Source organism: Homalodisca vitripennis, unplaced genomic scaffold (assembly GCF_021130785.1).
Source record: "Homalodisca vitripennis isolate AUS2020 unplaced genomic scaffold, UT_GWSS_2.1 ScUCBcl_3137;HRSCAF=8470, whole genome shotgun sequence".
Lineage (NCBI taxonomy): Eukaryota > Metazoa > Arthropoda > Insecta > Hemiptera > Cicadellidae > Homalodisca > Homalodisca vitripennis.
Genome location: NW_025779248.1, coordinates 22,023 through 48,113, shown reverse-complemented (window position 1 = coordinate 48,113; position 26,091 = coordinate 22,023). Strand labels below are relative to the sequence as shown.

Genomic DNA, 26,091 nt, shown 5'->3' with positions numbered 1-26,091 from the left:
ATAATTTATTGAGTTCTTCAAACAATTTTGTTCGGGACGTTTTTCAAAAAATCTTCTTCATTTTTGGCACGATAACTTATATCGGTTTGTACATGCGATTGGTCACATTCGACCACTAAATATAGAGTAGTAAACCATAAGGAATGTGCCTCTGAATCTTGGTTGTAGTCGATCTTTGTGGGATTGTTCTTGCATGTCGGAATTTTTTCTTAATATGCTCTCAAAGTCCATATAAAAATTACGTACGGATGGTTAAATTTCTTTTGATAATTAGTAAATTTAGTTGTTTGACCTGGAAATGGCATAATTGGCTTACAAAACTTCATGAATTTTTACAAATTTCTAAGTTGATCTGTTAAATCTCCAGATTTGTAAAAATGGTTTAAACATCTTCTACACAAAAAATTTTCTTTCTTTTATGTTTAGACAACTGCGAAAGAAACAAAGCTTATTTAAATCGGTTATCAAAAACATAATGAGAATTTATCATCTTGTTTAACATACAATAAATCAATGTTTGTTTCAGCGTCATATTTTTTCAGAAATTTGTAACGGAACAATGTTAATATTTTCATCAAAACTGTAGACATTGATAGACATTGTTGGATACTTATTACTTGGAATTGTAGCTTCGTTTTTCAAATATTTGTATATCTTTTCAGAGACATTGGATACTCAAAAACCTGAAAATATTTCGTCATTCACAAATTTTTCGTATTGCTTTACACGTTCACAGTCTCTTTCTGGGTTTTTCAATAGCTACATCTTATTGAGGTAAATAAAGCAAAAATCATCTCTATTTTTTATTTTTTATACAAGCTTTTTTATCTCTTGATATTCTTTGGTAAATCGATGTATGATCCTGCATTCATCATTTCGTGTTTGTTAAGGCTCAAAACTAGTTGTTTACAACTTTTAAAATGTCCATCCGGAACCTTTATTTGGATTATTCGTTTGTTCTCGATGTGTTAATTTATTAAATTGCTTAGTAATATAAGTCGTTTACGTCAAAGATTTCGTCTGCTTTGATAGTAAAATACATTAGACATGTTTTGCGGTTCACCATTCACTAAAGTTCGTTCGTATATTCACATTCCAAAGAGAGATAGCCCTTCATTATTTTTAACATTTTCTTTGAAATTTCTCGATTAAACTTTTAATTTCTGACCGCATAATTGAAAGATATTTGTTAAATTGACATGGAATTGTCGTTTCAAGTTTGTTTTAAAATGTATTGCTTGAAAAGACCGTGTATTGAGGATAAAACTTCTACATCAATGATATTTTCGGATTTTAACTTTAAGAGTTTTATCAATTTCTTCGATCATTTCAGACTTGGTTTTATCGTTAGTACCGATAGCCAACTTTTCAGCTATTGAATGAAGTTTTTTCATCATTAAATAGGTCGAGATTTTTCTTTTCAACTTTTGAAATTTCTCTTTAATTCACGTAATTTCTCAATAATTAAAACATGTTTTCGTGATCGGCAATTTTATTTTCTCTAGCCCACTTGTCTTAAATAATTTAGTTCATTATTGTAAATTTGCTTGTTTTTTTCATGACTTTTAAAATTATAATGGCGATCATAGTTTTTTCTTAAAATTTATAATTTGCAGTACGGACATGATATTTTATCGCGCTCCATTTAGATAGAAAAATTTATTTAACTAAATGGTGCTTGTAAACCAACGATTGCGCCTCTCACGGCGTGATATCACTACGGATATGACGCAGGCGAAGCGATTATCGTGATGGTCGGTCTGTAGTAGCACACCTCGACTGTCATTGAAGATTTTTCCTTTATTTCGTAGCAGATTTGACAACATTTTACAAAGCACAGCTTAAGAAAGTAGAAGCTCAGATTCGGTTAATTTTTCATTTCCTCAGGAGTAGATAGTAATGTTACCGATCGCTTTTGGAGACGAACGACTGTAGATTCGGTTAATTTTTTCATTGAGATTTGCTGTGTTATTTCTCAGCTTCCTTTATGGTACATTGAACAGTATTTTACATTGCTTTTCGGTTGGCTCCGAAAGTGCGCCAGGAAACCCCATATTACTATCTACTTATATATATATATATATATATATATATATATATATATATATATATATATATATATTGTATTTTAGCGTTTGACTTAGAAACAGCCTCAGAAAATCTGTTACGCAACACGTCCTCCCTACCCTTGTTATAAAAAAGTTAATTAATGTTGTTTGTAGACCTAAAAAATACATCATTGAACAATTGTTAATTTTTTTACTAATAATAACCTATTACTAATTTTTTACTCGATTACCTGTAATTAAATTAGTGTTGAGACTATAACAATACGTACATTATTTCTTTAAATCTTTGTTTCTTTTCTTGAATAAAAATATTCAGGCTTACCATTTTAATTAATAGTTTACTGTTTATCTGGAGAGTGATTACTATATATATATATATATATATATATATATATATATATATATATTATATATATATATATATATATATATATATATATAGTAGGTATGTTAAAATCCTTAACATCTTGAAGTGTGTTGCCTATTGGCTTAAATAGTCTTATATATATTTGGCTTATATATATAGAAGTGGGAGTATTGTTTGAATAGAAAAAAAAAGTACACTTAGACTGACTTTTTATATATAGGCTTAATTACATTGATAAATAGTTTGAAATCAATGAATTATATAAAAATAGAAAAGCATATTACATACATCTGACGAGTTATATTAATATTATTCTTTAAATGAAGTCATTATTTGCCACTGCAATTGTTATCACAGGATAAAATAAGCTATATGACAAGTTATAAGCCTCAAAAATGTTTAGATTGGAACGTATATTTTAATATTTCTTAGGTACTCTTTGTTATTTAAAAAAATGTTGTAATGTTTGCTCTTTCTTTCCATTAAATAATATATATAGTGGAATTGGAAATGTGTTACAGTAACCGTTAACCATAAGTAAAGATTTAAAAACAGGTATAACATTTTTATGCGATGTTACTTATCATAAAAATGTTTGATATAAAATCTGGCTCTAGAAATATCATAAAAAGGTAGGTGAAAAGAGGATTTATGCGTCTATCAAATTCAAAATACATCTATAGCTAAATACAATCTGCATACAAATTTCATTCTATATTTTAACATCAGAGAATGTCAGCCCATACGTTAATATTATGGGCCCAGCAGTAGTGTAAAATTAAAACCTTCAGCTAGATAAAGCATTAATGCCATGCAATATGTAACTGTCCACAGTTCTTACTGTCCATTAGGGATATTGCATTTAATAGAATATATCTAGTCGTTTTGCGCATTTAGAAAATTTGGATTTAACTTTAAATCACACCACCTTTTTATTAGTCGTTATTTTTAATATATTCTTAAGAATCTAACTATAATGAAATGTTATTATTGAGACATTATAGACATTAACGGTAAGGGAATTTAAAATGGATAAGAATACAAATAAATATCCGTGGTTTATTTTTTAGAAATTAACCCCAGAAAAGAACTTGTTTTATATTTTTTATCTTTCTCCATGGAAAAACATTCAATAGCACTTAACTAATTGTGTTTAAGATAAAAGTATATTAAAAAAACATTTAAACAAATGTATAGAAAGAACGACCATTTAAAATAATGACCAGGGTTATGAGAAATTTTGCACATACATAACGTTCGTTCCATTTTAAGTTAGACATTTTAAAGTGGATCATACAATTATCGTCACATATTTCAAAACTAAAAGCAACCGACTCGATCCAAATTCCACCGTTACTGCAATTTAACTGTTTATCAGCAAGAATTTGACATACAAAATTATATTTGTAGTTAATTTAGATCAACCCAATTCATACGAAATAAACAGATACGTTTGAAGGAACACGTTTAAGTTATTTAGAAACGATAGTACTCGTATCAATTTATTTTGTTATATTTTGTCTGTAATAAGCCACTCAAGAATATTATATATAGTGGCTTAAATTATATATAAATTTTATAAAATCACTAGCTAATACAGATATTTTATGCTAACGTAAAAAGTGGAATTTTTATGTATAAATTTATTTTGCTTGGATATAATAATATTTGTTGCTCACATTTCCGGGTGTACATGTATTAATACTCATTATATTGTAACAAGGCTTCCCACTGCATATGACAAAGTAGTGGTGAAGTATAATTAGAAACGAAACACGAGTACGCTACATCACACATCGTGTAACAGGCTCTGCTGAGGTTGTATAAAAATATGAAGCCTATAGCAAAGTCCGATGCTATGTCACATGATTGTACATTGTTTATTTAGGATTTATTTCTGCTGTGATTTTCTCATTGCCAACATAGTTACCAGTAAGAACAATGTAAAAATGTTTTTAATGATGAGCAAACGTCACATGCACGTATTCCATACGTACATCATTACTGGGTACGATTTTGCCTAAGTATAATCGAACTTTGAATAAAATATCCTGACGGATAAGTATTAATTAATTTATAAATATCGTGGAGATGGATACACTGACAAATGGAAAGACAGACAGACAGTAATGGTTTGCCTCACCACCGCTTAACCTATAATACAGACATATTTCAATTAGCAGGCTAAAATTAAAGCACTGTTAATACTGGTTACCTAATTGCTTTACTATTTGATAGCTGTTTGGTTATTGTTTTTGTTTACCGTGTTGTTACTTATGTATGTATTGAGTTGCTCGGAAGAACAAGGTCAAACTGACTAAACCTTGTAAAAAACTATTTTTAATTACTAATTTCTATTGAAGTATTATTTGGGAGAAAATCAAAACTGGAAAGTCCCTAACCACGCTTGTATATGTACTTGTCTTTAAAATTTAAAAATGTTCAAATAATCCATTGCTATGAAAATGATTACGAAATTTTAATAAGTATTAATCTTTTTAAATATGTGTAACTCTAAAATCTGAATACTTAAATTTTATTTACTTATTAAAATTAAAAACTAAAATCATATCGAGGCCAATTAAATTTTAATAATAAAGGTAACGGTAAGTTATATGATTATTAACAATGTTACTAAAGATATATTTCTTTATAGCAGTATTCCAGGGTAGTACATTTAAATTTATGGTTATCGGGTTATCGCATCTCATAGTGAAGGTCACAATGTAAGACACCCCTTTAGTTACGGATACTTTATTATTAGTTATAAAATATTCCAAGATATACATTGTATACCCATATTTATATGGGTAGGGGTTTTATCTCTTATATTATAAAGAATCTATAATTGTCCATTTAGTTATTCGTGTGTGTTACCCTATCACATAAAAACTATTACACAGATTTTATTGAAATTTTAAGTATTACATTATTAGGGTTCCTGTTTATATAGGCTTATGCATATTTCAAATATTTCTCAGAGCTATGGCCTTGTCTTAAACAGACTTAAAAACTCCCTATTTTCCTAATCCTGCAGATATCAATGGTGTTTTGTAATCTACAGTCATTTTCATACATTGTACTGTAAAAATATTATATGTTTGATTAATTATAGACCATTTTAAATTAAAATACACTTAACCCTTTAAGTGGCAAGAAACCGAGGTTCATAAAATGTTATATTTTTAAGTTGAATATTAATATGAAACCTTACGTTACCACTAATACATTACAGTTTTAAAAATATGTTTAAGTTTTTTGGGATTTTTAGGGTGGGAAATTATTATCCCAATGTATCTCTGGGCAATGAGTATTTTTTTGTCTTGCCTTGTATTCACTGGGATAATATATTCCCACTTCAAAGGGTTTGTAAATAAACACACATAAATGTAAAAGGATCATAGTGAATGTTTATTACATACAGTATAAATACTATGGAAAATATAAGTATTCCTAGAATAGCATAGTTGGAATAAACAATTCTTGTCAAATCAATATGAAACAACAATGTAGATACTGACCTAATCTAATACAACTGAAAACAATAACACTCACTTTACTTATTCACATGAAACAAAAACATACAAAACGCTCAGTTTTAACATGTATGTTGATGCAAAATGGTCAAAGGTTACATGGTCTTGTGGAATAAGGAAAAGCAGCCCTTGCATATTGCGACTTTACAGCCACTATAAATCATATTGTTTCGCTTTTCTTTGGTTTTGGTGGAGCAGTGCGCATATCTTCTGTATGTGTCTATCTTTTGTGGAAGGTGATCTTCAACATTAGTAAGGCGTAGGACTGTTTTCCACAGTTGGTTTTCTAAACGGACTGTTTCGTTTCCTGGCTCTAGACTTTCCGGAAGTGTAGCCAACTTTTTTCTGTATAAGTGCCTATCAACTGATTGACCAACTTTGACCTAAAAGTCAAATGAGACATTGGTTTTGATGCAGCGTCCTTACAATCTTTACTGTACAATATGAAACTATTGACAATAGCTGATTCAAAAAAGAAATAAAAAAGCTTCATCCACCAGCGTGTAGACTGTTGTGCTAGATTGTAGCTAGACATGTGTTGATCAAAGCGATCTACTCCACCCATGTACTTCTTGTACTCGGCTACTGCTTCTGGGCAAGTGACTTCTCGATCTCCTTTACCATTTGACTGCATGACTGTAACTTTTTTGAGGAATTTTACATTGCGGATATTACTGACACACACTTTTTTCCCTATCCGCCCATTTCACAACACTTTATATCACCACTCTGAGTGATATTGTTTATTATATCTTTATTGTTTTATTATATATCACTTCCTGATGTATAACCTTCCTGTGTCATAATATTTTCAATTATGCCTTATTCGTGTTGAATAACACAATAGCTCAAACAGTAACCTTTTACAAGACTGCCAGAGTAACATCCAAATAACTGATTTGCCAGAACATGGACAAAATAGTTTATTCCTAATAAAAAAGAGTAAGTTTTTGTTGTTATTTACAAATATAAATCTCTCAAGCAAATATAAAATTTATATTTTTTTATATTTTTTGAAAAAAGCATTACATTTTCAGCTTGTAGTTCACAATGCTACATTTTCATGAATAGACATTTTTACATTGCAAAATACAAGTAAAATATTATATAAAAATGATTACAGATAACTAAGGAATAAACTACTTATCTTTAAATTATTTCTTGATGTATATTAGTGAAATTATCTTCATCCTAAGTCTGAGGTATAGACAAGAACAAAAACATTGATATCTCTGAGTGACAGTGGGGATAATATATTCCCACTTTCAGACTATCAGCTGGATAGAAATCCAGCTGGTGTTGCCAACTGCTGAAAACTAAATTTATGTTTTACAGTAAGTCTTCATGGTATGTATTGTGCATGTGGGAAATTATTATCCCAAAGAATCTCAAGCGTAGTAACATAAATAAAAGTAAAAACGTGGTGGGAAATTATTCACCCAATATCCTATAAAGGGACACTTAATGCTAATGATTAGATTTAAGAATTATTGTTAGAAAGTGTAGAGTACTAATAACACTTCTTTTTTATTTTATGAACAACTGCTGAGCAAAGATATAGGTTATCCAGATATTTCAACTGGAATAGTGATTAGAATTTTACCTTTAATGGTAAATCTTAGCAAATATCAACTACGCAGGTCTTTATAAGTAGTGAAGTGTAGATATCAAAGACAAACTACAATCTTACTTTGCTACAGATTTAAAGACAGTTATAAAATCTTGAAAGTTGTTAACAAAAATTTAATACAAATACGTAAAACTTGTATTTATTCCGTACGTATTTTTTGTTTATAAAATTTAAGGATATGACATTCCTTTTAAAAATAAATCATGTCTTTGCCTCTCCATCCGAGCCGGTCCGGGGATGTACCGCCTCGTATTTCTTACTTAAATTAAGTGACTTTTAGATTAGTGCTAAAACTGCTTCAGACTCCGAACTATACAACTATTTACAATGACCGATATATAAAAATCCCTTTTACGGTATTGGATATTTAAGTGAGTACGGCACATGAACTTTAGTATACTGTAGTTACTCAGACTAACCAACCAACAAGCACAGTCTGGAGTTAGTCAGCTCCAGCTATCTCTCACATCACCGTAGCTCAGTGACAACGGTGCGGCTTACAACAACATAGATTGAAGCACTTGGTTTTGCCGTGATGAAATAATTCATTAATTAGTTTTATTAACACTTTTATAGTATTTTGTATATGTATTTTATTATAATTTTTACTTATTTTCTATTTTTTACATTTAATTATTAAATTTACTGCATTAATCTTTTGTTATTTACATTATAATACAGTTATTTATTTATTCCACTAAATCAATACAATTCATATTTAGATGTGTCGTCAAAAATAAAATTTTATACACATTCAAGAGCACCTTTTATTTAAAAAATGGCATTTTAAATCGAAGAAAGAAGGAAACCCCGGTATTTTCCACGAATTTGAATACAGACATCATAGAATCCTAAAAAAACGGCGATATCTCCTGGAGCTGTCTTGGGTGAATCTGTGGTCTCAAGTTGTTTGCACCACATCATGTTACCATGAGGCAATTGGAAATGTATTAGTGGTCTTTTCCTCGATATAACAAAAGCTTTTGACACTGTGAATCATAAAATTTTATTGGATAAATTACATCAATGTGGAGTGCGTGGAATTGCATACAAATGGTTTCAGAGTTACTTGGAATATAGGAAGCAATGTGTAAGAGTTAATCCTGTATTAAGTGGCTCTGGAATAATAAAGCAAGGTGTACCCCAAGGATCTGTCCTGGGAGCAATATTGTTCATTGTCTACATAAATGACTTATGCAATGGTAGTTTACAAGGAAAAATAACTTCTTTTGCTGACGACATAGCTCTCTGCTATTCAGAATCTAGTTGGAACAGTATAAGGTCCAGTATAGAAAATGATTTGGAAGCACTTCAGTGGTGGTTTACTATGAATCACATGCTGCTGAGTGTAGAAAAAACTAAATATATAAATTTCAGCCTCAAAAAAGATATTAACTTCGAAAATCAATTTTATTACAAATGTGCTAAGTGTCTAGGTGTTCAAACTGTATGTATTGGGAATAGTTGTGCTGTAGTTGATAGAGTAACGCATATAAAGTATTTAGGAATTTTTGTTGATAGCGAGGTTAATTGGAAAATTCACATAAATCATTTAAAAAAACAAAATTAATAATATTTTAGGGTATTTTTATTTTCTTAGGAAGTTATGTAATGAAAGAGTTATGCGTGTGTGTGCTATATTTTTCATTGATACAGAGCAGAATTGATTATGGAATTATCTTTTGGGGCAGTACATACGATACTTATCTGAATGCAATATATGTTCAACAAAAACATGCAGTAAGGTTAATATTAAATAAAGGAAAGACAGTCCATTCGCGTCCGCTTTTTTTGGATTTGAAAATTTTACCATTGAAATATATTTTTGTTTATAAAGTTCTGAAAATTTTCTTTTGCAAGAGTGGTAATATGCCACAAAAAATATAGAATATAAGCAAAAATTAAGATCCGGGAATCAATTTACAGTTCCTAAACCAAATTCTACATTTTTTACAAGAACATTAAATTTTATAGCACCAAGAATTTTTAACAAATTACCAAGCAATATTAAAGAATTATTGAATATTGACACATTTTTGAAAAGACTTAGAGAGTGGCTGCTAACTTTGGAACACATTGACTTTCTGATTCAAATTCAGCAATAACATTTATGTTTGTATACCATAAATATTTTATATCTTTTTCGCTTAGATGCTATTTTACATACAGTAAACTAAAATATATATATTTTTTTTTCTATATGACATATTTTTCTATTATTTTTGTTTCAATAATTTATCATGCAACAAAGAAAAGAAGCACTGATAGTAAGAAGAAAAATTGGTCGAAAAATTTTAAATAAAATATTCATTCTTTCACAATCTGGACGCTGTTAAACAAGTTTAATGTTTAATATTTGGAACCTCCGAACAGGCCACGTGCCTTGGAGGCCCTAAATTTTCTCTTCTGATATTTATATAATCTAGTATATTTACAAGGTGTTTTATAACAATATTATATGTAAGGAGACTGAAAAAATTTATGTTAAGTTATTTTTAAGTTACGTTATGTTATTTTTTTTAATCTAAAACATATTCATTTATTACATATAGTCAGTCTTGGCAAGTATAACTATATTGTTTATGATTTTTAATCATGTAAGTTCTTCATATATGTTATGTATGTTTTTGTGGCAGAAAGAGAAAATAAATACATTTATTATTATTTATTAATTTTCGTCGTTACGGTGTTCTTCACATACCGGAACCACCCTCAGCTTCTTCACTGCCGGGACCACCCTCAGCTTCTTCAACTGTCAAGACCATCCTCAGCTTCTTCACCTGCCGAGACCACCCTCAGTTTCTTCACCAGACTGGACCAATCTCAGCGTTTTCGTCTCCCGGAACCACTATAAGCTTCTTCGTCTGCCGAGACGCCTACCCACCGAACTCCTTCGCCGACCACTTTAACGTTTATCTAGATTCCCGTAGCCCTGTCACCTGGCCCACTGATCATCAGTTTAACGTCTGAGTGGACAAATTCCTCGGTAGATGAAGACGCCTCACCGACCTCAAAGTTATCTAAACAAGATCTGTTTCAGGAAAATGAATGCCTAAGTGAGGAAATATTTCAATTGAAGAAAGAACGCTTTAGTTTTTAAACCATATAACAGGATTTGTCACCCACCTAATATAGCGTTTACTAAGTCTTCTTGTATATTTATTTGGTATTTTAAAATAAAATCTTAAAAAAAACACATAAATCTGTTGTAACTCCGATGTATAATTGCACTGGAGCAAAGAAATAATTTGCATGAGAAAACAAGGATGAAAGAGATTTTAATACAATATTCAAATAAATACAATGCCCTTGAGAATATGTCTGGACATAACAAGTTTATGGAAGTCATAAAAGATTACATTTTACCCCGCAAATGTTTACTGTTTGTGACTTTGACAGTTTTACAATATTTAACCTCCTGAGGTTTATACAAGGGGATGAAATCTTGTTAATACCAATTTTAAAATATAATACATCGTTTACATTCACTATATTTTTACATGTAGCATTGTAATATTTAACGGTTTTATATTTATAAAATCTTACCATTAGTATTTATCGTATAAATTATGTTTATCGTTATATTTAAATTCGCACATGAATTTAAACGATTGAAATTAGTACTTATTAAAATATTCAGTAAACATCACTCGAATTTATAAGAAACTTATAGAAGACACATCAATTGGTTAAGATTTTTTTTAACAATACGTCACAATAGTATTACTCGTTTTTATCTTATAACGTTCTAACTTGATCTAATTGTCTCTGTAATAGCTTGTGACCACTAGCTTATCTAACCACTAATAAATTTATTATTATGGCATATAACAGAAGATCAGTCCCAAATATGGCAATGCGTAAAAATACCTAGCAGCAGAGTTTCACAATAGGCCGCGAAATACTACGGAAGAATCCGTAGACCTAATATCAGTCAGATAACTCAAACTTTAGCATTTATGAGAATATGTTTGAAAATGTTTCATGTTATTAAATTTTATAAAAAGTAAGTCCTTCCAGACCAGGTATAAGTAGCACTTGCAAAAATGCTGAACAAAAAATCCAATGCACCTTAAAATTAGGCGAATTTCCAGCATTGAGGTAGTTATACTGTAGGTAAAGAAAACGTATATATACTGCATAGATGTAAAAGTTATTTAAAGATGGATTATATAATGTGCAAGGTATAAACACGGGTTCTAAACTAGCACATTTAATGATGATAAGATCAATATCCAGGCCAACTCTCTGTATGAAACAATAATGATAAAATAGTCGCTAGGGACATGCCTGACTCAGTCCAAAATGTACAGGTACAGTGACGGTAATTTATCATTCCTAACTAGTTCGCAGTTGCGAGCTTCGCGACCGAAATTAAAACGGCGCTTAGTTAATTATAAATGGATATTTTTTAACTGTCATTGCGTGTTTGTATAAAATGGTTTTGGTTATGGAGCTCCACCTGTCTAGCTCCCAAGTTGGCTGTGTATGGTTGTGTCTTGGTTGTTCTTAGTTATTATATGTTTTGTAGAATACGTAAATAAACAACTTGTCTACAATCTTCTCTGCCACAAAGTTTTTCAGAACAATAATTATAGATATTATGCAATTGATTCTAAATTGCAACTCTCAAGTCTCAAAGTGTGCTAACTTTAAGGTACGTTAAGGTATTCCATCAAAACTTGTTCAGAATAATTATTTAACTCGCTGTAGATTTTACCGTAGTGCTCCAACTCCGTCTCAAAGATTGGCCAACAATCATCTTTTATTTATATTCATCATGCAAAACTTGATTCCAACATATTGCAAACATAAATCCGACCGCAAAGGTATGTAGCAGACGTTTATAAGAATATTTAGGACTGAAAGCTTCATCTCCATGACTTCATAACCAGATTTGAGCTATCCTTGGTTATTAATTTTCGAATAGAAAATTCATGTAAATTTTGACTGTTATCAATTCAACTTCAAGGTGTCTTGCGTAAATGGTTGAAACATTGTTTAAATTTAAGGATTCTACTATGTTCTCTCAAAAACGTACCGTAACCCTATCAAGGGTAAAAATGTATTTCAATTTTTTATTATTATCCATCCATAATGCGTATATTGTAGTTGTATGGTTAAAAGGTATTGGCCCTGAGGATCACCCTACTTTATTCTGATTTGGCTCAACAACGCACTTAACCTTGTCATTCACTTGTTTACTTTTTTCCAAGTAACTTCTTTGTATAATGTTTTTAAAGATCTTTAAGAATTATGTATATAGGTAGTGAATGTTTACATTTACAGAATTACATATTTGGATTAGAAATATAGCTAAAACCGTAGTTAATATTCGTCTACGATTTTTTTATTAAGTAAATTACTACTTGGTAGAATATGAGAGTTATCAGCGTCTGAGGACCTTCATATCAGAGATCTGACAAGTGTGGAAACATACATACTTATGGCTTTAAAGGAACTAGGTGGTTTAGTGGCGTACGTTTCAATGCGTCCGTCTTATGAACGGAAGTCTTCCTAAATATTGTGGCCGGTTACTCTAAAGTGTTTGTATAGGGTTTTGTTATTTGACATGGTTTTTGATCACATATAAGTTTGGTATTATTTATTTAAATTTTATATTTTAAAATACATGCAATAAATCAGATATACGAGTATACTTTTATTTTAAATTTAATTCTGAGTGAGGGCAGTCACGTTGTAGGTACTTTGATTTACAGATTTATATAGAGTAGCATCCAGGCGAAGAGCAGAGAGCTAATATTTCGACCAGTTTAGGATAATTATTGCTTTAGTATTAAGTAGTGTACTATATCTAAGTTCTGGTTCAATGACATCGGAATCAGTCCAATTATACAGAATTATTGCAAATTCAATAACTTATGTCATAAATAATTTGCTCACAGAATTGTAATAAATATTAATTTTAACAGTTTAAATGCTATTTTACTAATTTGATTACAATTACATAATTAATAGTACATTGCTATTGATATAAGTAATTGGTATTTAGTACTTCCTGAATTCTTACTGGTAGGCTATATGATAACAGAAATATAGTTCATGTTTTGATATAGAAGATGTGCAAGATATTTTATCTGTGTATACTGTTTTGAAATACAGAAAATCTCAAAGCCAAAAAATAAATAAAGCCTATTTTTGAGACAAATGTCCTAATAAAGACAGTGATTTACGTTAAATTAGTCCAGCCCTTCATAAAGTAAGAAAACATTTTTTTACATAATTATGTACAGTATTCTTTGAGTGGCTATATGTTGTATTAATGTTATTGTAAATTTTCAGTGTGGTATTCTTTCTAGAAAAGTAATGTAATGTAGCACTAAAACATTTTTTCATGGCGAATAATATTTTTATTTTCATTATAAAATCTCAAACATAAAATATTAAATATTTGTTTTACTCACCCACAAATATTTTACTAATTAGGTTCCTCAATTAATAATAAAATGTTTCAACAAAAAGTGTTAGCCAACACGTTTGATACATAAATATGGATTTCATTATTTTTTTACAGATTAAGTTTTTTTTTAAGTTTACTAGTGTTTATATTCAGTTAGCTCAGTAGTTAGCGGTAATGAACGTGTCTTTGTTCAGTAAATAATTAGCATGCTTAAGTGAGTTTAAAACACAAGCTGTCAATGTGATTTTTGTGCGTTAATCTAAATTACTTGAATCTGCAGCTCTTATTATAATATCTTATATTGAAGATTATTTTTTTCATATATTTATTCTCCCATTATTTTAACTATATTGCTTGATATTATTTACACTTAATATAAAAAGGCGTTTGTTACAATGAAATATTTATTATAATAATCTAGCTAGTATTATTTTTGTCATTTTTGTTTGTTTGTATGTTAGAATAACTAGTAAGTACAATTTAATAACTAAATATTAACTTTTAATTTTCTATTGTAAGTCCCCTGAGGTATAAAACGTTTTATTTTTATGTTTATTAGTACCAAAAAACAATTGAAAATACTCTTAATCTCTTGTTGTATGCCAAGCATCATTCAGGGTATTTATAAATTTAGATACTATAATTGTAGAATTTTATTGTGTATATTATTCGTATATAATGTTCTATGTTGTGGTTCCAAAGGAACGATTGTAAAATTTGGTCTTTATATTTTAGGTATTGACTTTGTTAACCACATTTTGTTCATTATATAAGTCTATTTAAAACAATGAATTGCCTTAGTTCATAGGTCTAGTAACTGCTTAAGTGGTATTCTCCCTCGTAAATCCCTTCATGGATAATTACTTTTTAAATATAAAAAAATTAATAACATATTAGCACATCATTCATAATATACAAAAATAAATTATATATAAGAGTATATTTTTATTTTTTTGCCGACTAACCATCTTATAAGTTCCTCACAGTGCCCAGAGACTTTTTTTTGGATTAAATAATTCCAATTTGAAAAGAGAAATTAAAGATTTAGCTATAATAATAAAGCATACCTAAATATATTACAAAGGCACCTATAAATAATTATGGTTATAACATTTTGCAGTCCAATAGCTTACAAAAATACGACGTGTACTTGTGATAATTCTTTAAAATTTTTAGTGTAGACCCCAATATGTCCTTTTAGCAAATGAGTCCACTTTCACGGTGCATTTGGCAGATTTATTTGTGCATAATTTTGTAATGGATTTTGATAAGTTCGTGCTGTCCATGAATAGTCAATGCGTGGTCCATTTTTTAACTGGTTTTCTTTCTTTTTTATTAAAAATGAAACGACTTTTTTTATTAATATTCAAAATTTTAATAGTTAGATAATACCACTCTGAGTATAAAGAAGCATCGTGATGACTACTCATATATTTTGAAATTATCATCAACAAGGAACAGAAATATAGGACTACCACAACTTTCGTTGGGACATTTTTGGTCCATAAGTTGCAAACAAGAGAAGCAACTTTGCCCATTTCCTTATTTTTTAACTAATGTTGCATTATTTTTATATACACCTATTATTTTTCTGCCACGTCTTATACAATCTCTATAGTTTACCTTCAAGAGCGGAGGAAAGTATTTTTTGCAATAAATATTTGTATGAGTACAAAAACATTACAAGACACTGCTTTAAAATTTTTTGACTGTTTATTATAAAATGCAAACATATTAGGGTAACAGTTTGAGATGGCTACGTATTTTTCAATAGAGGCATAGATTTATAAAAAAGGATAAGCTCTTATATAACCATCCTAATAAAGAATAATGCTACATTCCTTACAATTGACATTCTATCTGAATTTATTTCCATTAATTGAAAATATTGAAACAGGTCTTGGTTAAAAATAATATATAAGGAATATTTGAGAAAATAAACTAATTCTTTGAACGTAGCAAAAAAAACTAGTTGATGATAACATGTCACAAGGTTACCAAATTCAACAGTCTTTTTTCTACCACAGGTATTAATTAAGAGAGCAATGAGGCCGACATAGACTGCTTTCTACCCTAAAATAAAAAAAGAATTCTCATGTGCGCATTATTTGGGACGTTATGACTATTGTGTTAAAAAATTGGTTGTTGGTGCTCTATAAACTACAATTGGTTTCCATTATTATAAATTAGTATTCCTTATATATTTATAACTAAATATACAACACACAGAAGAAATGTTCCTGGTTTATACAATTGACTCGGTCATCGATCAAATATAATTAAATACAGTTAGCTATTGTCAATGTACAGTGGCTATGTTGATGTACTTGTGGGCGGCGAGGTTTTTTTTTTTTTTTTTTTTTTTTTTTACGATAGGAAAATGCATTATGCACCGTCAGGGGACAGGTGTTCGCCCTGGTGTGTGGGACTCTCACCCACTAAAAACCTACCGGTCCAGGCATTGGAAACCCTCTCGGGAACGCATCTGGTGGGAAGATGCGTGGGCGGCGAGGTTAACGTGACTGTTGTCACAGTTGTTCATGAATTTGCCGAGAGATGAAGTTTTAGTTGTCTCTTGCTGTTCAATGCCCCCCTCAGTCTTGAGCTGCAATATTTGGGAGATAATTTATCAATAAATTTCATATATACAGCAATACTAGACATAGCTTTATGAATGGAGTATGTTATAGAATATATTAGTAAAGCTTTACAGCACTTAAAACACAACTCTTACGATTTATAATTGTGGTTATATCGTAGATTTGGTCATGCATCAACGTTATAGTTCGTGCTCTTTCACACTAATGAATACTTCGTGCTCTACTACTCTTCGTGCTCTTTCACTAATTCGTACTCGCATATAAAATTATGTAACAGCAATTATTTAAAACCCGTTAACTAACTTATTAAAGAGCTTAGTACAACACTTTTCACCAATTAATGGATTTATGGTCATGTTAGTCTTTTGAAATTTAAAGGATAACAAGGTTTTAAAAGATTATATAGACTGTTGTTTACTTAGTGTTGGCTAAGCCTATCATTAGAAGGACTGGAAAACTTCGTTCCTCTCTGCCTGTTTTTTCCACACCATATGTTGAAAACAAAACCGACCTCAAGACTTTAATTTTGTCATTATGATTAACCTTTAAATAGGCAAAATCTAGTTCAATGTTGCTGCATGTAACTTTATGTGAATTGACTAAGTTTTAATAAACATTGGATTTAATTTTATCACATATATTCGCATAAAGGTTGAAATAGAAGTCATGAAGGTTTATGCACTTTTAACTTTGAACAAGTCATATTCTTAATTGTTTATAGAAGATGATGTGTTAGAAAGTGGAAATATAGCAGGTTCTGTAACTACTATGTGAACTGTTTTAAGATGATTTGTGCAGTATACTTTAACCATACATAGTTACGAGAGATAATAATAAAGAAATTAATATTTACAGTGATGTTACAGTAACCAAAATGGCAGCGAGTAACTCATTATAAGAATAAATATTCAATTAACCTGAAGGCAACTATATACAATTTTTAAACGATTGATTTAGGAAACACATGTGGCCTGACTCTGCGGAAGATATCTCAGTAAATATCTATAGACTAAGAAGGCTCAAGATATCTAAGAAAATATTTCAACTATAGACTAAGGAGGCTCAAGATATCTCACGAAATATTTCAACTACAAACTAAGGAGGCTCAAGATATGTCAGGAAATATTTCAACTATATGCTAAAGAGGCTCAACTTCCTTATTGTCTGTCGGGTGGATGTAAATATGTTATTTTTAAGTTATATTGTGTCTGTCCATATTTTCGCAATATCTTGAGAATACAATGAAACTGCGTAAACAGCCTTATTCTAACCTACAATAAATACGAATGAAGAATGACAAAACACAAACCATATAAAATATGCATAGTAGTCTGACACCATTATGAAAAATATGAGCTCTTATAGAGATATGGGTTTACAGTGTTATAAACACTGTCAAATTTATTTCACTCTATGAGGAGAAGAAGCTAGTGTAAGTGTTTTACATATAAGCCGTCAACAGATTTTTGTAAAATAGAACTCCATAAAGTGAAAGAAATAACGGAAAAAACTTTTAGGAATAAAACAACGGTAACCTAATGACATTTTACAAATTGAATAACTTATGTAATCTTTTAATTTGATCGTATTTATCATAAGTGAAGTTATAACGTAAGCTGAAAAACTTGTGAAATCTTACAGGTTCTGTTTTTACAAGAATTACATAATTTTTATCTATTTTCCTGTTGCATAACCATGCATTTGCATAGCTGTATCCATATTACGTGATAATATTATCCTACATAAGAGATATTTAAAATTTATCATAATATAATAAATTATTTTTATCATTTTAAAATTAATTAGTGTAAATACTCTTTAAGCGGGACGATATTTTTGCGTTTCTCATCACAGTACGTTATTTTATGATGAGCTCAATAATTTCTAATAGAAATAAATTTTACTACTACTTGAACAATATTTAGAGTAAATATGTAATAATATCCTACACTTATAAAATAAAAAAAACATACTAATGAATGCAATTTTTTATAAGGTTTCCTCTATTTAATAGTTAAATATTATTCATTAATATTTGTAGTAATTTGTTACTTTACAATACATTTCGAAAGTTGTGAAAACGGAAAAGTTACGACATTAATTTGTTTTCACTTATATAAAACCGGTAGATGTGTATATTTTACAACAAATTTAAATATGTAATATGAGAGACTGCTCTAAGGATAAAATATTAATTCTATAATAACTTATTAAAATATATTATAATTTTTTATTTGATAGCGGTAAACAGTCATGACGTACTAAATAAACTTACCTCCTTTTATTCAGTTACTTTACTTATGTTATAACTGATATGCCATGTTCCAAACATTTAAAGAGCTCATATAATAACATTCTTAATATTTCCCATGAAGTATTCAGTCGGCACTAAAATTATTAAGTGTCCACCAAATTGAAAATAAAAATATGAAAACCTTCAAATGAAAAATAAAAGGAATTAAAAATAAACAAATTTAAATTGAAAGTTATATAGTTACAGAATAATGCAATGATATAATTTGCAGATAAGACTAAAAATTGTATTACCTATGCCTGTTTTTATACAGCCATTTATATACCAAAAGTACTATAAAAAAGCTGCACCACACATAAACTTTTTATGAAAAAGACCGCGAGCCAAATAGGAAAACTTATAGCAAGAGTAGTAAAAATAAATCAAACTCTCATCTAATGTTCATGTTTCTTGAAAACCTAGTGTTGAAAACACATGTTGAAGTTTATAAGATCTTAAATTTATTTTATTAAAATATTTTTGTTCTCCAATATATTGATTGTTTAAATTTTTCTCCGGCAAAACAATTAACTATATGCTAATATGTTATATTAAAAACTCGATACATTAAAATCCATAACAATGTTATTTCTACATCTCATATATTGCTCGACCAAAAGAACATAAACAGCCTTGAAGTTCAAGGGTCGTTTTAATATAGTATAAAAATACATATCATCACTTTTTATAATCAAGATTAATTGTGAATATTTTATCAGACATTAGAAACGTAATGACATTCATTAGATATTTCTGATTTTGTATAAAATAATTTGGATATTCCTATACGCCAGGTGATGTTTCTTGAAGACTGTGTTCAGCATCTTCAGACATTGGTATAACCAGTTCGTCCTCTTATATAAAATACGATTTCTTCATTAAAATAATGATGTTTATATATACATAAAACCACACATCTACAGAAAAAGATTGTATGTCATTGAAAATAATCTAAGAAATCCATGACGTAATACTAATTCTTCGAGAATTCTGACTTTGAACCATTACATATATTCCAATGACATAATGTTTGAGTGACCTCTTGGTTTGAAGAGCACCGAGGGATAGTAGCAAAAAGTCACAGGTAATCAATTGTCATTAAAGAGGCTAAAAAGAATTAAAAACCCCTCGTCATAAGAATGCTTTCGAAAACAATCTTCTTTTATAATCAATATATTCAATTTTTAGATTAACTTTCAAAATATAAACTATTGCAACGGCAAATGCTAAATACGGCGTAATATTTGTAGTTTAGTCATAAACTTTCATTTTCATAGTAAACATAAAATGCATAACGATTTTACATGAGTATTTATTTTAGCCAAATTCCTTGCAGGAAACTTTTGCGTTCTTATTGTTCGGAAACGTGTCATAAATATTGTCCTTAAGGAATTTAATTGAAGTTGTTTGCTTTAACTTTTCCCTACTTTATCAAGAATGTACAAAGTTGTGCCACTCTGAGCAGTAAATAAACAATTGAGACTTAGTTTAAAGTAAGTTACAGTTCACAGCCTGTACCTTTGTCCTCATTATAATATTTACGTGGTAAAGTACCTCAAGTTATAGTCAATAAATACATTTTTATCAAATATTATAGAACATTTCTCTATAGCCTTAATAGTAAAAATATAATTTAAAGTTCAACATATTTCAACTATCGTACTTAACCATTGCTTGAAACTTTTTAATCAACTTTGTTATTGAGGAAAATAAATTTTCATTTAGATCCCTGCAACATGACCTGACACCTTTTATTAAATTTGTACTGTAGTACCACTCTTAAAGAAAGAGGGTAGAAGTAAGCCACGCCATGTGTCTAGAAGCGATAGACGATTAAAATTGTAAAATAAAAAAGGAAAAGTTGCGTCACGCTACTGAAATATAGGCTTCAACGAAGCCTAACCTTATTCCATGGATGGACATGCACTATCACAGAATGGACTCTTGTCTAAGTTAAAATTACTTTTAAAACAAAAACATCACGTCTAAGATAAAACCTTTGTTGTGATATCTTGGCAAATGATACATTTACATTTTTATCGTTAGAATCGGTCACATATCAGCGTCTTAATAATAAAAGTCTACGCACAAAATCAGCATTAAAATAGTGTTATATGTACTGGAATAGATCGGCTACTCCTGTTAGTATGTCAAATATTATTTTTTTTGAGATTACCGAGTTTAGAACAGAAAAGAACACACAAAGTACAGAAAGTAGTTCTTGATGCGTGTAAAGATCACATTATGGGTAAATATGTACATATTATCTACCTCCGGCAACAACAAATTGATTTTCGTTAAATTAATAAACCGGAGAAAGAATTTAATTTTGCATTCAGTTATTGTATTTCATAAATATTTATATGTTACATATGAGGGTGCTTGGTTGGGTCGACACATTTTGCAGTAAGGTCAACAAACAATCCAGATGTGTGGCTACCAATTTCTTTCGGCATATTGGATTTTAATTGAATATGCAATGTAACTGTCATGTTTAACAAACACCAGCTGTTCATTTTCTAGTAATTCAAACAGATTAAATTTATTTAGTTTCCTTTACTAATGTTTTCTACCAAACAGTTTTTCATTAGGATAAGGAATAATGATTTATGATTTATGAGGTCGTTTGAATTTCCTCTTTAAGTTTCAGTTTGAGGCTGATTTATTGGATTAATAATGTATAAAATATTTTCTACGTTGACTTGTTATTAATCAAACATTTTTGTAAGGAAGAGCAGAGTAAAATAAAATATATAAATTTATTTTGAGCATAAATTTATTATAAAGTAGCTGTTTCCCCCGGCTTCGCACGCTTCTGGTTCAAGTGAATTCAATTTCCAATGGCGATGTAGAGTTTGACCATGTTGCAATGAACAAGAAAATCTGTCAGAAGTGTATGTCTATAGCTATTGTACAAGCACAACGCACATGTACTTTATTAAAAATTGGTTTAACACTCAAGCTTTAAGTTCAACCAGACATTTATTTTTAAGACAAAATATACATAATAAAACTAGCGCCTTCAAATAGTGTTTGGCAATTTGATTTACGTAACAGTCTTTTAGTTGCAGTTTATGATGTGCAGGCGCTTTGAAAACCTTTATATTTGTGCAGCGCTGCCTTGTGGTAAGTTACATCAATGGGCATAGCATACAAACCTTCCCCGTTTGAAAATACATAAACATGCAGATTTTTCATAACGAACGGTCAAATGGTTTCGTATATATATATATATATATATATATATATATATATATATATATATATAGACTACATGAATGTACTTTTAGGGATTTTTAAACCTGAAACCGCACTAAACAATATAACAACGTAGAATGATAAAAAATGAACTCCTAATAGTATTATAAAAGTAAAACTATTTATCCTTAAAAAGAAAAAGTAGATTTTGAGAATAAACAGTGGGAAGAAGTATTCTTTATAAAGTTTTAATGCTTCAAAAGTAAAACTTCTAAAGTCGAGTTGGAATCACTAATCAGATCTGACCGTTGTAGTAAAACAAAAAGCATTCACTTTCATAAACTCTGACAAATATGTTACATTGTATTTTCGTCTGAATATTTTTAAATAAAATCTCAAGTCTAAGATAAAACCTTTGTTGTTATATCTTGCCAAATGATATTTACATGTTGATCATTAAAATGGGTTACATATCAGCGTCTTAATAATTAAAGTCTAGCACAAAATCAGCATTAAAATAGTGTTATATGTAATGGAATAGATCTGCTACTCCTGTTAGTATATCAAATATTAATTTTTTTGAGACTACTGAAGGCACAAATCAATGTTAATCGTCACGGCAGACAAACACTAGATGTCGGAAATAAAAAGGAATTGGGACAGGAATGGGCCCTTTTCTTATTATTGGTTCATGCTAGAATTGACAACCAAAGCGGCCTAATCTCGACTGATGGTTGACTGATTGGTTAGTATGCCAATTTAATATATGTTGCCTCATTTAATTTCCTTTTGATGAAATGTAGTTCCCGTTGTATTGTGTTGGCTTCATCCCAATTAATATGATGGTCTTCGGACCAAAAATGGTGTGCAATTTTTTACTTTTCTGTGAGACTCTTTCTTGTGTTTTCTTTGTGCTCTTTTATCCTTACAGCTAATGATCTTTTTGTCTCACCTATGTATTCCCTATTGCAACTGCATTTTATACTGTAAACACAGTTTTTGGAGTCCTGTGTGCCAATTATTTGGTTTTGTTTTTACGAGACTTTGTCTAAGAGTATTTTGTGTTTTAACCTCTTAATGCCCACTACATGATGCAGTATATAAAAAAAATTATTTTATGCTAAAAGTTACTTTAAATGGTACTTAGATGACCTGTAATTTTTTTCAGATTTTTAAATTTACTATTTAACCAAATTTTGGGTAAGTGCCAAATCTGGCACATTGGGCAATAGAGAAAATAGTGCACTTTAGAGAAAGTAAACAGGACATAAGAAAAACTAATAGTATATTGCTTCATAATTACAGTATATTTAGAAATTATAAGTAAAACACATTACTACACAGTATAAGGAGCACCTTACAAGTGGAAATCCACAAAACAGTTCTTTCCTTTGTTTAGGCAGAGGTGAACTTTACACTTTTCACACATAATGGATGATTTCTGCTTGCAGAAGGGATGCTTGCATCTCTGCCTATCTTCGACAACAGATGGCCAATGTCCAACTCCATCTTTTCTAACATCTGGTATAGGGATATTGACACATGGACCTTTCTTCTTTTTCTTTGAAAATTCGTTCTCTACCCTGTCTGTTGATGGCCTTCCTCTTTTTATTGGGTCAGCTCCTAAGTTACAAAGAGACTCGGCCACCTCACACCGGAAAGCTAGCAAATCCATTACTCCCTGCTTAGCAATTCCATTATGTTGACAGTCTCGTCTGAAGAGAAGCCATCCATTGACAATACTTACGTCAACAAAGTGGAAGAAAAACCTCAAATAAAACTTCCGAGATCTTAGATTAATTCGGTAGTAGCTGATAAGTCCATCTAGAAGGTCCACTCCCCCCATGAACTTATTGTATGTTGTAAACGATTTTAGGGCAAGTGACATCAATCTGCTCACGACCTTTAGAGTCAAAGCGTTGCACAGTGTTGATAGGGCAAGCAGACTCAAAAGTTGACGCAAGAGACACCCCTCGATTGTCTAACCATTTTACAGCCCTAATTTTTACCCCATCAATTGTTGCCTCTTTTTCCTCATAAGACCCACGGCCTTTCTTTTTCATTTCTTGGTCAGATGAAAACAACAAGCCTGGAAATCGTCCTAGTCGAATGGTCCCGAGGGATTGGAAACCAATATTTGCTAGAGTCACTAAGAGAGCTGGTGATGAGTACCAGTTATCAAAATAGATTAAGAATTTGTTTTCATTACGAGGCAAGTGTTCAACCAGTCGTAAAACAACATTTGAACTAGCTCCAATGTCAGGTAGGGAAGTAGCAGGTAGTATGCGACCAGTGTAGATCTCAAAATTGTGAATCAGACCCTTGCTGTCACAAAGTACAAACAGTTTGTATCCCCACTTGTGGGGTTTCATCGGGTTGTACTGTTTTAGTAAAGATGTGCCTTTGAAGGGCACAATCTGTTCATCAACACAGAGCATTTGTTCCTCAATAGGAATGTTTTTGAATTTGTTTTTGAAGAGCATCAACTAGTGGGCGGATTTTAAATAGCCTATCTTTGTTTGGATCATTCTGTAATGGCATGTGATCATTGTTATTGAAGTGCAAGTTGGCCTTCAGTTCCTCCCATCTGTTACGTGACATAACATGTGCAACCTTTTCTACTCGTGTATTTCCATTCCAATACATCCTACTCCTAGGTAGACCATAAATGCTCATGTAGATGCAAATGCCTATAAACTGCTCTACTTCCTTCTCTGAGGTATTCAAGGGTTTATTCGGATTTTTTTGGACACTATACAAGTTTGACTGAGTAGCAATCAAAGTTAAAAGGTCATTGTCAAAAAAATCTTTGAAGTAGTCAACTGGAGACTGAAGTACATGTTCGTTACTTAATTCTAGCATTGGCGGAGAAGGTTTCTCACTGTTATCTGGATTCACTTCATTCCAAGCAGGTGCTGGTTTTTTTGGAATCTTCTTTTTTGTGGCTGTAGACGTTGAAGGGATGTTCTCTTCGTCTTCATCTGTGACATCACTGGAGCTCGCTGCATTGTTCACTGAAACAAAACAAACTCGCTGTTGCCTTGCTTTTTTTCAAACCACAAAAAAGTATGTATTTCCACACTAAAATAAATAACATATTGAGGTCTTTACTAGTATATAACAGCACCGCTGAAACAATTTTCTATACAGCCTAGTGTAACATAATCTGAATTATCCTAACCGTGTGCATTAAAAATGGTGCTGTCATAACAAGAAAAGACATATAATAAACAGAACATAGCCTATTAGTATTGAATATAAATTTAGATTAGTAAGTATGAGCCTAACTAAGTTAATTATGGAATTAATGGTATAAATAAACTTACAAAATAAGGCTAACTTGTTCTTTTTGTCACGGCCAGGGGTGTAATCTGGATCCTCATCTGAGTCATCCACCAAACTGTCTTCACTGTCATCGGGGGGTAAAAGCGAAGTTGTGTTGTTATGTCTTCTTAGTCGACAATGTGACATCTGACAAAAATAAACATTGTTGTACAAAAAGCTTGTAGGTTGACTTTAATGCCCAATGTGCCATTTTTGGGACGAACTGAAAAACTGCAGTTTTACAGTTGTGCCCAATGTGACAAAATTTTGGCACAAACCTAAAAAGCATCATAAAACATAAACTAGACATATTTTATGAACTAAAACTACTGTAACACACTTTCAGTTAACTATGTAAACTAGACCATATTTTATAAAAAGGGTACTTACTTTTTTTCTGCTAAATACAGGTATGAAGACTTAGAGGTTATGAAGAATTGGTGTTTACTGTGTATGGTAGATCTGCTCACTGGCTGTAGTTCACATAACTGCCACCAGGCAACAGCACAGTACAGTAAATTATTGAAAATAGTTCCATATGTGTCACAATGGGCATTTAAGGTTGTAATTTTCATTCTGACACTATACTACATGCATTAAAATGGGTATGTGACAAATTTGGCACAGTGGGCGTTAAGAGGTTAAATACGGTT

The 26,091-nt window shown here is 30.5% G+C and overlaps 2 protein-coding genes across 2 annotated transcripts; both read right to left on the bottom strand.

The window, feature by feature from the left end:
• Nucleotides 1–23,964: 23,964 nt before the first annotated feature.
• Nucleotides 23,965–24,552, bottom strand: LOC124372408 (piggyBac transposable element-derived protein 4-like). Its single transcript, XM_046830807.1, has one exon. The coding sequence runs from the start codon at nucleotides 24,550–24,552 to the stop codon at nucleotides 23,965–23,967; it is 588 nt and encodes a 195-aa protein (XP_046686763.1).
• Nucleotides 24,553–24,559: 7 nt separating this feature from the next.
• Nucleotides 24,560–25,694, bottom strand: LOC124372407 (piggyBac transposable element-derived protein 1-like). Its single transcript, XM_046830806.1, has 2 exons — nucleotides 25,441–25,694; nucleotides 24,560–25,128 (listed from the first exon to the last, which is right to left on the bottom strand). Exons 1-2 carry the CDS (start codon nucleotides 25,583–25,585, stop codon nucleotides 24,560–24,562), a joined length of 714 nt encoding a protein of 237 aa, XP_046686762.1. The 5' UTR covers nucleotides 25,586–25,694.
• Between the last annotated feature and the right edge of the window lie 397 nt (nucleotides 25,695–26,091).

Excerpts from the sequence above, each read along its gene's own strand:
- LOC124372408 (XM_046830807.1), bottom strand. The coding sequence starts at position 24,552 with ATGCTCTGTGTTGATGAACAGATTGTGCCCTTCAAAGGCACATCTTTA.
- LOC124372407 (XM_046830806.1), bottom strand. The coding sequence starts at position 25,585 with ATGTCACATTGTCGACTAAGAAGACATAACAACACAACTTCGCTTTTA. Across the intron at positions 25,129-25,440 it reads GAACAAGTTAGCCTTATTTT|TGAACAATGCAGCGAGCTCC; the intron begins GTAAGTTTATTT and ends GTTTTGTTTCAG.